Source organism: Sarcophilus harrisii, chromosome 5, assembly GCF_902635505.1.
Source record: "Sarcophilus harrisii chromosome 5, mSarHar1.11, whole genome shotgun sequence".
In the NCBI taxonomy this organism is placed as follows: domain Eukaryota; kingdom Metazoa; phylum Chordata; class Mammalia; order Dasyuromorphia; family Dasyuridae; genus Sarcophilus; species Sarcophilus harrisii.
The window spans coordinates 236,720,177-236,731,446 of NC_045430.1; the positions used below are offsets into that span (position 1 = coordinate 236,720,177).

Genomic DNA, 11,270 nt, shown 5'->3' on the forward strand with positions numbered 1-11,270 from the left:
TTGTTTGCCTTGATATTAAATGATATGTTTTGGGTTTACACTCTTTCAAACTGCATGTGTTCATTTCATCTAATTCATGTTATTCGGGTCTGTTTGTTTAATCAAGCCTGAGAATATCACAGAAGATGTTATATGCATTGATTGTTGGTGAGCATTAAGATTTGCATTCATTTCTAAATACATCTGTCATTCTTATAAATAAACTGAAGTTATATTTAAGTTTATATCTATTCAAAATATTAAACCTTGCTATTAACAATACTTTGCTTTGAAATCTCTTAAGTTCATAAATATTTCCTATGCACAAAACATAAGGGCAGCTATGATATTATATTCACATAACTTAATTTTGTCTATTAGTTACTGTTATGAATAAGTAGTAACTAGAGTAAATGTTTGCATAATGAATCACATTTTCCCTCTGGCTTCCATTTTATTTTCAAATATGTGTTTCCTCTAAAAAAAAAAAAAGTTGGATTTCAATACATAATAGTAATCATACTTAAGAATTCTCACACTGTGTCAAGAAACATTATGCCTTTTTCAATGCAAGTCCAAATGGTGATTAATTAATTTTCCTATTGAGGCTCTGTAAGAAGTTTATCAAATGTAGTCCTTCTACACATTCCTTAAAAAATAAATCACAAAGTTTATTCTCATTTTATTTGGAATGCTTACTGACTCTAAGAGATATAGAGAGGTATTGGGTGGCTCAATGGATAGAAGCCAGAGTTAGGTATTTTCTAGCTGTGTGACCCTGGGCAATTGGTTAATCTCTCATTGCCTAACAGAATGGATCTACTAGATCCACTGGAGAAGAAAATGGCAAAGCATTCCAGTATCCTTGCCAAAAAAACAAACAAACCACCATACAGAGTAGCATCTAAATCAACTGAACAACAACTAAGGGAAGGGAACTTTATTCTACTGAAGATCAGTGATATATAAAAATCATATTTGTATATAAGTACAAGTAAAAATAATTATATATGTGTATATTAATATTATCCTATGTAAAGGGCTGAAACTCTGAGTAGGTGCACTTGGATAACCGAGCACTTAAGGCTAATTACTTATTGGATAATACTCTATTAGCATATGCTTGGAAAATGGCCCACCCTATTATTGTGTGCTGGCTCAATAATTGGTGTATACAGAAAATTGTAGGAGGGACTAGGGGGTGGAGTAAGACTAGCCAGAGTTACTTTTGGTGGGAGAGGAAGAGAAGAGAGGTTGTGGAGATGCTGCATCCATCCAATTCCCTTCTGCTCCTAAAGACCAAGAATACAGACCAAGAACTTTTGCTTATCCTGACTAGGCTGATTCTAAGGTATCCAGGATGCTAATGCAGTTCTCACAATCCTACATATAGATTCCTTCCAAAAGATCTCAGTTTAGAGATATACCAACAGACGTATATTTCCATTCTACATTGTAGCATTTTAAAGAAGAATGAGACTTTTAAGACAAAAAAGGAAAAGTCATCTATGAAAATATCATTTGTAGACTTATGGGCTTAAATTCAGAGGAATGAAGGAGGAGATAGACATCAAGACCAAAATCTCCCATCCAATCTTGGCCTCTTTCCCCATAATCCTATTCTGATCAATTCACTTTAATGTACTCTTCTGTACAGTCTTACCACTTGCCCCTCTCCTGCTGAATATTAATTCTATACTTTTTGAATTCCTAAAATATCCTTTTTTATGTATCTTTGACCTGAGTGTACTTTTGCTCAAGTAATCCTACTGATTGATCTATATTCCTTCTTTCATGTGCTTTCAAAGTGTCTACCTAATTCTCAATTTGTATCTGACCTTCAGATATTTTCTGAGCTTCCAGATTCATTCCATTTAGACTTTCCATTTTTTAAATAATTTTTTTCTCTATAATTTTTTTGACTTTGCCAGTCAGCCAGTTATACTAATTGTGAAGAGGAGGAGTATTTTCATATTTAACACTTTCTTTTTTTAGGAACAATTTTACTTGAGTTTCAGATAAAATGGTTTTTTAAAGTCAGAAATTGCCAGAAGTTAGGAAATCCTTTAAACTTTTACCTTTTCAACTTTCCTTAATTAATATCTGATTTTAGTCATTGTTTTCCTTTCTAAAACTGAATCTAAAAAGAGATGGATTTATTTGTTCTCTCTTCTGCCGGAATGCTAGACTTAATTGTGTTCCTATCAGTAACAGGGATTGAATCATAGAAAAAAGGATTTTTATTCCAGCTTATGGCCTTTAAAGATATCCCTGCTAAAGTAAGAGATCATTTAAAATTTTTTTCCCTAGGCTTTGGTAGAAAGGGGAGAGACACCTAATAGACATCAGGAAGAAAATAGCACTTTTTCCCTACCCTAGTTTAAGCAGTCACATTGGCTGTGCCATTATTGTATTATTTCTGGAAGTACTACATAGATTCATTTTCTAGTTTCAATTTAATAATTTCCATTGCTATCCCCTTAAGTGATAAAATCCATTTTTGCAAAAAACAAGTCAGCAAATAAGTGCATAAGTAACAAAGATTTGTTTTTTTTAGTTCTTTATTTAAATAAAAACTTTTTATAACTAGAGATTTCAAGGTTTATATATGGGCAGCTAGATGGCACAGTGGATAAAATTCCAAGCATGAGTCGGTAACATATCTTCCTGAATTCAAATCTGGCCTCAAGACACTTTCTACTTGTTTGACCCTGGGCAAACCATTGAATCTTATTTATGCCTCAAATTCCTTATCTGTAGAATAAGCTAGAGAAGGAAAAGTCAAATCACACCAGTATCTTTGCCAAGAAAACCCCAAATGGGCTCACAAAGATTCAAATATGACTGAAAAATGACTCCCCAACATCCTATGTACCTCACTATCACTGCTAGTATGTAAGATTTCAAAGTATGTATTAATTTATTAATATTATTAATTTATTATTATACAATTATTAATTACTTAGCAACAAGTTCAAAGACTAAATTGCATGTAGAAACTCTGACTGGTACCTATGCCTTTGTGGTAGCAGAGGGGGTAATTTTTGTTTTTTAAATCATTTGAATAATGTAAATGAAGAAGAATCAATTGTACACTAATAGCACTAATTATGCCAAAACCAAAGGAAAAAGTACTGGATAGATTTGGAATCCGATCAAATCCTTCTCTTCCTCTGCTCTTCACATACTTGTTTATAATGTGAGGAAGTCTAAATTGCTTAATTCTCTGTCTTAAGTTTCCTCATTTCAAAAATAGTGATAGAAATGTTTGAATTACCTAGCTTACAAAGCTGTTGTTAGAAAAGAACCCAAATCCAAAAGCACTATGTAAATTTGAAGTGTTATTATCCTTTTAAAAGACCTAGAAATCTGTTCTAAGATATATTTGTAATTTGTAATAAGATGGTGGAGGGAGAGATGTTTTAAGTAGTTCCACATCTACAAGAAATCACAGAAATTAGATTTAAATTATTTATTAGAAAATAATTCTCTGGTCTTTTTTCCCCTGCAGATACAATTTTTTTATCATCTTGTATCCTGTTGGAGTTGTTGGTGAACTTCTTACTATTTATGCAGCCTTACCCTATGTAAAGAAGACAGGAATGTTTTCACTAAGACTTCCTAACAAGTACAATGTTTCCTTTGACTATTATTATTTTCTTCTTATAACTATGGCCTCCTACATACCATGTAAGTATGTATTCACTTCTACTTTCATTTAGGATTGGGGATTCTTTTTTATAGTAGTTTAATTTTTGGCAGTTATAATAATCTGGTTCAGTAGGGGAAGGGATAAAGTAGATACAACTAAACATATTTTTAAAAAAAACCCTCTCTTCTTTCTTTTTTTAACTGTAAATGTGGCATGTTTGTACCTTGGTTTTTATATGTTGTCTCCCTCATTAAACTATGAGCTCCTCCAGGGCAGAGCCTGGTTTGTTTAGTTTTGTTTTTTATGGGGGTTTTTGGTCTTTATTTGTACTCCTAGCACTTAGCACAGTGACCGGCACATATTGTTTTTCCATTTGGTATTTTCTTGCCAAAATTACTGGAAGGATTTGCCATTTTCTTCTCCAGAATTAATTTACAAATAAGGAAACTGAGGGTTAAGTGACTTGACCAGGGTCACACAGCTAATGTGTATCTGAGGCTGGATTTGAACTCAGGAAAAGAGATCTTCTTGATTCCAAGCGCAGTGCTCTATTTACTGCACCACCTAGCTGCCCCTACCTGGCATATAGCAGGCACTTAATAAATGTTTATTGACTGACTGAATCAAGTAGTTTTAATTTATGATTTCTTAAAATATAACTCTGGAAAAACAGACTTTGAAAAAGCTCATTGTAATTCAAATCAAGCTCCTTGGTTCTGCCTTTAAAACCATATCACTCTGCCTTTCATTGATTGGCCAGTAATAGATTCCAGCCCAACTTCCATTTGATCTTTGGGATTCTGATGGCTCCAAGTCAGGATCAATAGGAATTGTTTCTGTTCTGCTCAGAAACTCTGAAGGTCTTCCACTCCCAGGCTGCTGCTTTGGGGATGACAAATTAGGCCATCTTTTTTCTCAATTCTTACCTATCCCTTCATCACCGAATGGGCATTACCTCAGACCAACTGAGAGCCATTTGGTCTGAAAAAGGCCTTAGCTCAGGGTCTCTCACTGCATTCTGGGCCGTCACCAGTGGTCTTAACACTGGATTCAGATGACTGGAGAAGATGGCGTGACCTTCCAAAGCTCTGTTTCACTTACATGCAATTCACTGGTGAATCAGGACATCATCCTCACAACGTCATCCACTCTGAGAACTAAGGAGAAACAACAACATTTACTGATTGACTTGACACTGGATTTTCACTAATCACTAATTCTAGGTTTTGTGATGCTGAGCAGAGACATTTACTGTTTCACTATTCTATCAAGCAGGGAATGTGCATTTGGGCAACACAGGGAGCAAGCAGGAAGAGACAGGATTGAACTAGGTCCCTCTGAACTCAACTTTTTTTCCTTTTCTCGTTTGCTCATTCTAGATGTCTCTCTTCCCCTACTCTGTCTCTCTGTCTCTCATTGTCTCTTCCCTTACCTTCTGTGTGTCTCTGACTCTTATCTGTTTCTATCTGTCTCTCAGCCTTTGTCCCCGTGTCTTTGTCTCTCTGTCTCTTCTCTTACACTCTTGTGTCTCTGTCTCCCTCTTTCTCTCTGTTTTTCTCTACCTCCTTCCCTCCTTCCCTTTATCCTCCTTTTCTCTCTCTCTCTCTCTCTCTCTCTCTCTCTCTCTCTCTCATTCTGACTATGAAATTACATGTAAAAACAATTTTAACATTCAATTTTTTAAATTTTAGCGTTCCAAAATCTCTACCTCCCTTTTCCCTTCCCCCTCCAGTGAGAAGACAAGTAATGTGATATACTCCATATGAATATCATCATATAAAACGTATATCCATGTTAGTTGTGCTGGAAAAAAAATAATCACAAAAAAAGAAAAAGAAAGAAAGAGTATTCCCCTTTCCCCCTCCTCTTGACCCCCTCTCTCTGTTTCTGTGTCTCTGCCTTTGTCTCTGTCTCTCTATCTCTGTCACTCTGTTCCTCCCTCTCTGTCTTTCTGTCTCTGTTTCTCTGTCTCTCATCTGTTTCTCTCTGTCTCTGTCTCCTTCCCTCCCTCCCTCTCTGTTTCTCTCTGACTGTCTTTCTATCTGTTTCTCTCTCTCTCTCTCTCTTTCTCTGTCTCGCTGTGTGTCTTTCCCTCTCTCTGTCTCTCTCTCTTTCTCAGTCTTTGTCTCTTTCTATCTCTTTCTGTCTCTGTCTCTCCATCTTTCTGTCTCTGTTTCTCTGTGTATGTGTTTCATATATTATAATATGTGTGTATGAAAATAATATGTCTGAAATGAAGTTTCTTTGAAAGGACAAAGTATGCATACAAATTATGCTCCAAAAAAAGAACATTCGCAGGCTTTTTTTTCCAGGTGTGGAGGGGAAATGGAGGCAATATTTAGATCAAATATTTCATTCATTATATTTAATTTTGGATGGTGAATTCTTTTTTGTTTGTTTGGGGTTTGGTTTTTTAACCTTCTCTTACATTACTTAGTGTTCTTGATCCCAGGATCTGTGGTTTGCGACCCTATATGGGGTCTTGTAACTGAATGTGGGGTTCATGAAATTATGATTTATATATCATCATATAATATATGATCAAATATAATATCATCATATAAATATATCATGTTTGGTTTGGATATCTAATTTTTATGCCTATACAAGTGGTCATGTAAAAATTTCTTGAGCAAAAAGCGATTAGGAATGGAAAAACTTTAAGAATCCTTGTCCTAAACCATGAAGACAATTGAAATTATTTTATATTTGGGTTTATATATATAATTATTATATACAAATTATATATACATTATATACAAATAAAATATATTTTATATAATTATAAATGATATTTAAAATTTCTATTTTGGAGAGGTTTGAGAGGTACTGGGGATTGGAGAAAATCCAGTCTGCCATCTTGTTGCTTACGTGACCCAGAAAAGTCCCCCATATTTATTGTAGTTAATTAGATATGATTTTTCTCATTGACTTAAATATCAGGTAAACCTTCTTTGTTTCTTCCTCTTTTAAAAACATCTTGATAAACATGCTGTGGAAGCTTTTATTATCAAGATATTATTGATAAAAATGTTCAACACCACAGGGCTAAGCTTAGATCCTTGGGACATTCCACCAGAGACTCTTTTCTAATTAACATTGAACCTTTCATAATTAGAATTTGGGTGTAACTACTTCCATTCCAAATCAGTGTACTATTAAATAACATACATCTTCCCATTTTTTTCCTCAAGAAGAACCTGAGAAACTTTGTCATCTTTTCTTTAAAGCATCTATTTGCTTTAAAAATAGTTTGTTAGGCAATTGATGTTTAATTACACTCTTCTGATGTATCAACTCTGGTAATATAGAGAACTGGCCCTATGGAGAACTGAGATAATGAGATTGGCCCCATTGAGAAAATGAAGTTAGTCATGCATGGTCTATTCTTGATGAAGCCATTCTATATTTTTATGATCACTGTTACCTTTTTAGTTGTTCATTAACATCCCCTTAATAATTAATTTTAGAATTTATCCAGGAACCAAATTCAAGCTTTTTGGCTTATAATTTTCAGTTTCCATTATCTCTTCTTTAAAAAAAAATATCAAGACAATATCTAACTTGACCTGACTCACACAGCTAGTCTTAGGAAAGATTTCAATTCGCATCTTCCCTACTCCAAAATCAATAGCCAATCTGCTATAAAATCTACCTTTTTCATCAGAAGATGGAAATGTAACACAGGCCTAGTTTGAATTCCAAAGTATTAAAAACTTTTCAGATAACAAAGGTTATTCAAAATCTGCATTGTGTGTTTAGAAAGGGTCCTCCTTATTTTCTATAACCATACCTTGGCACTGTTGAGTTATATCAAAATGGGAAAGAACAGACACAAAGGTGAAATTATTCAAGATCTTTTTTCTCCATCAATAACCTAGCAGAACTTGTTGATACCCTTTAATGGATTTACCTTAGTGGCTGCCAGGCAAACATCCCAACTCAAAAAAGGTGCCAAATCCTTTCCTGGCACTTCCAATGAGGCAAGAAAAGAAAATCCTTAAGAAGATTACATGTTAATGCTGAGAGAGAAGTGGGGACTTTTTCCAACATTTTACATAGTTTATGAAATATTTTTATTTTTTCTAAAAGAAGGCAACTTTGGAGCTCTGGAAAGTCTTAAGTTTTTTCATGACTCTGGTACCTCTTATGGAAGATCTTCAGTTAAATGAGAATCAACTTAATTAGGGTAGTACTACATTTTAGTATGAAGTAGTACTTGAAGTACTTATTTTTTTTTTCATTTAATAGTATTTTTTCTAATTACATGTACAGTCATTTTTGTAAGATTTTGAATTCCAAATAATTTATTCCCTTTCCTTCTTCCCTCCCTCTTCCTCAAAACTGCAAGCAATCTGATACAGGCTATGCATGTACAATCATATTAAATATATGTCTATATTAGTCATATTGTAAAAAAAGAATCAGAACAAAAGACAAAAAGCATGAGAAAGGCAAAACAAAAAACAAATTTTAAAAAGTGAAAATCATATGCTTTTATCTGCATTCAGACTCCACAATTCTTTCTCTGGATGTAGATTTTCTTAGATCACTGTATTACTGAGAAGAGCTGTCTCTCATAGTTGATCATCACATAATGTTGCTGTTACTGTGTACAGTGTTCTCCTGGGTTCTACTGACTTCACTCAGCATTAGTTCATGTAAGCCTTTCCAAGTTTTTCTGAAAGCAGGTTACCTACCCATAATTTCTTATAGCACACTAATATTCCATTACATTCATATACCACAACTTGTTCAAGCATTCCCCAATTAATAGGCAGTTCCTCAATTTCCAATTCTTTGCCACTATAAAAAAGGCTGCTACAAACATTTTTGTACATGTGGGACTTTTTCCCTTTTTTATGATCTCTTTGGGACACACACCTAGTAGATACTCTTTTAGCATCAAATATTGATGGACCGTATATATTAAGATTTCTACATAGAAGTCTACATAGAACCTACCAATCTTTTCTGTATTCAAAGAAATTGAATTTTTAATTCCTCTTAAGCTAACATTTTCAAGGTGGTGCATTGAGTTCTGAATATAGAAACAGAGAATCTGAGTTCAAATCTCAGCTCTGACACTTATCTGTCCCATTTTGGACAAATTGCCTAAATCTCTTCATCTATAAAATAATCAAGCACATTATCATTCACTTTTATTCTGATATATACAGATATTTATACTTGTATAATGCATATGTGTAGTTGTGTATATGTATATATCTATTTCTATGTGTATATTCTTTGTATTTCTTTTCCTAGTACCAAGCACAGTATCTGACATAAAATAGGTGTTTAACATATCCACCTTTGTTTGTCTCAGTTTCATCATCTATAAAATGGGAATAATAATAGCAGCTCATCTTCCAGGGTTGTTATTAAGTTAAGATAACATAATATTATAAAGTGTTTTGCAAAACTTAAAATGCTATATCAGCGCCACTTGTTATGATACATTAAGTATAAATATATATCTGTATGCATATTCTGTGTGCACATGAGATATATACATAAGTATGTAGATGTAGATGTTCATTTGCTCTCAATTTTTGTTCTTTTCAATAGGTTGCTGTTTACATAATTATAGTATGATTAACTTGAACAGATTTTTACTTGTTTTCTTTCTTTTCAATCAAGTGTTCCCACAATTATATTTTCACATGCTGCGGCAAAGGAGAAAGGTGCTTCATGGAGAGGTGATTGTGGAAAAAGATGATTGAGTATTCCTATGAGGAAGGTGCTTTTTCAGAATGAGGAATTCACAAAAACTCTTTGATCCTCATCATCACACAAGTTTAATAACAAGAATAAACAACATCTTGAAATAACCTGGATTGTATTATTTCCTAAATGTTAACTTGAAATTTCACGTTTATCAGTTCTTTTTTACCTCAAATTATGCCATGTTATTTTAGAGGCAATAAGTTCTATGCAAATATCAACCATAAAATGTTAAATGGATTTTTATTATTAAATACCTAATAGGTATCAGAAGTCATTAGGAGTTAATTAGATATGCATCAAATAGAAATGTTACTTTAAAAAAAGTCTTCAATAATCTTAATAATGTGTTTGCCTTGAAAAATGCTTTAGTCTTTTAAAATCAATGTTAATAAATTAGTTTAGTGACTTAATATTATAGAAGTGGGAATGAGTGCCATTCAACTGACATTTGTCAAGTAAAGTAAATCCAAGATCATAATTTCTTTAATGATGTATTGATATTTCTCTAACTCAATTTGTCTAGCTATGAAATAAAGTATATGATCCGTGGTGACACAGGAGGGACATATACTGTTTTCTGCAGTAGAACTTTTTTTGTGGGTCTGGGGAGCTTCTGGATAAAGATTATCAAGTACCATTATTAATGAATATTTGCAACTATTTTGACACTTTTAGTCTTAGAGAAGTACCTGGGTACTGAGAAATTAAGTGAAAAATCCAGGTCTTCCTGGCTGTGAGGAAGATTCTGTCCTATAAAATGATAAAGTTAACAAAAATGACAAGTGGTCTTTGAATTGCTTATAGTGAAGAGTTTAATATAAGGACAGGGAAAGGCATTTGTGTGCTTTAGGCAAGGTTTGACACTTTGGTCTACCTGAATTTGAAAATAGCACCGACTGGATATTTCTGTCCACTGGAGGCTTTAGGCATTGGCTTTAATTCATATGACTTGGAAAGATCATGAAATAAATGCTTACCAGCAGATCTCTGCAATTGAAAAGTATGTGGGTTTAAAATACATTATTAATAAGTGCTTGCCCTTTTCACCACTCATCTTGCCTTTCCTGGCAGCTGCCTACCCTGTACATATCCCTAATTCTGGCTTTAGGGGGATGCAATCATAATAATGTGTTTAAGCTGTTGGTATCAGTTTGTGAAAAAAATATTTGTTTGTTTGGATACCCACCTTTACCCCTAAAATAAGCTTTGTACTTTTTACTTGTCCAATAGTTTTTTTTCCTGTTTCTCAGTAGTTAAAGGAGTTAGGGGAAAAAAAGTAAAAATAAGTACATATTTCCATGATAAAACCTTGTTATAATTCTATTTTCAGTGTCTGTCCCACAGTACAAATTTTAAGGGAAAAAAATTTTATAACAAGGTCCTTTGCATACAAGGGTTTATGACTGAATCCTCTTTAAAAAAGAGCTTTCTGGGGCAGCTAGGTGGCACAGTGAATAGAGTACCAGTCCTGAAATCAGAAGGACCCGAGTTCAAATTTGATCTCAGACACTTAACACTGACCCCGGGCAAGTTGCTTAACCCCAATTGCCTCAGCAAAAAACAACTAAATAAATAAAAAAGATCTTTCTCATCTTATCCCAAATTCTTCTCTATAGCAATAGCTATAATTTATATATGTTAGTTAATTTTTTAAAAATTTATTTTAATTTTTAAGCTGACTCTCCTAAGGTTTTGGTTGGTATGGATCCCTTCTCTTAATGGGCAACTGTTTGATCTACTTTAAAGAGATTATCATGACTGGGGTGGGGGGAATCCTAGAATCATGGATTAAAGTTTGGCTTTCAACATACTATATTGTTTACATTTACAGTCAATAGATGTAATCTTATTTTCCAGAATTATTTGTTTCATTTTATAGAACGTCTTTCAAAATCCTTCAATGTAGTAG

General features: G+C 33.5%; 1 protein-coding gene across 1 annotated transcript in view; it reads left to right on the plus strand.

The window, feature by feature from the left end:
• Positions 1–10,859, plus strand: part of HACD1 (3-hydroxyacyl-CoA dehydratase 1) — a 34,820-nt gene extending 23,961 nt beyond the window's left edge. Inside the window, exons 6-7 of the mRNA XM_031939906.1 lie at positions 3,491–3,669; positions 9,275–10,859. Of these exons, the coding sequence (XP_031795766.1) occupies positions 3,491–3,669; positions 9,275–9,357 (262 nt within the window). The 3' untranslated portion in view covers positions 9,358–10,859. The remainder of the gene's footprint in view (positions 1–3,490; positions 3,670–9,274) is intronic.
• The last annotated feature ends 411 nt before the right edge of the window (positions 10,860–11,270 follow it).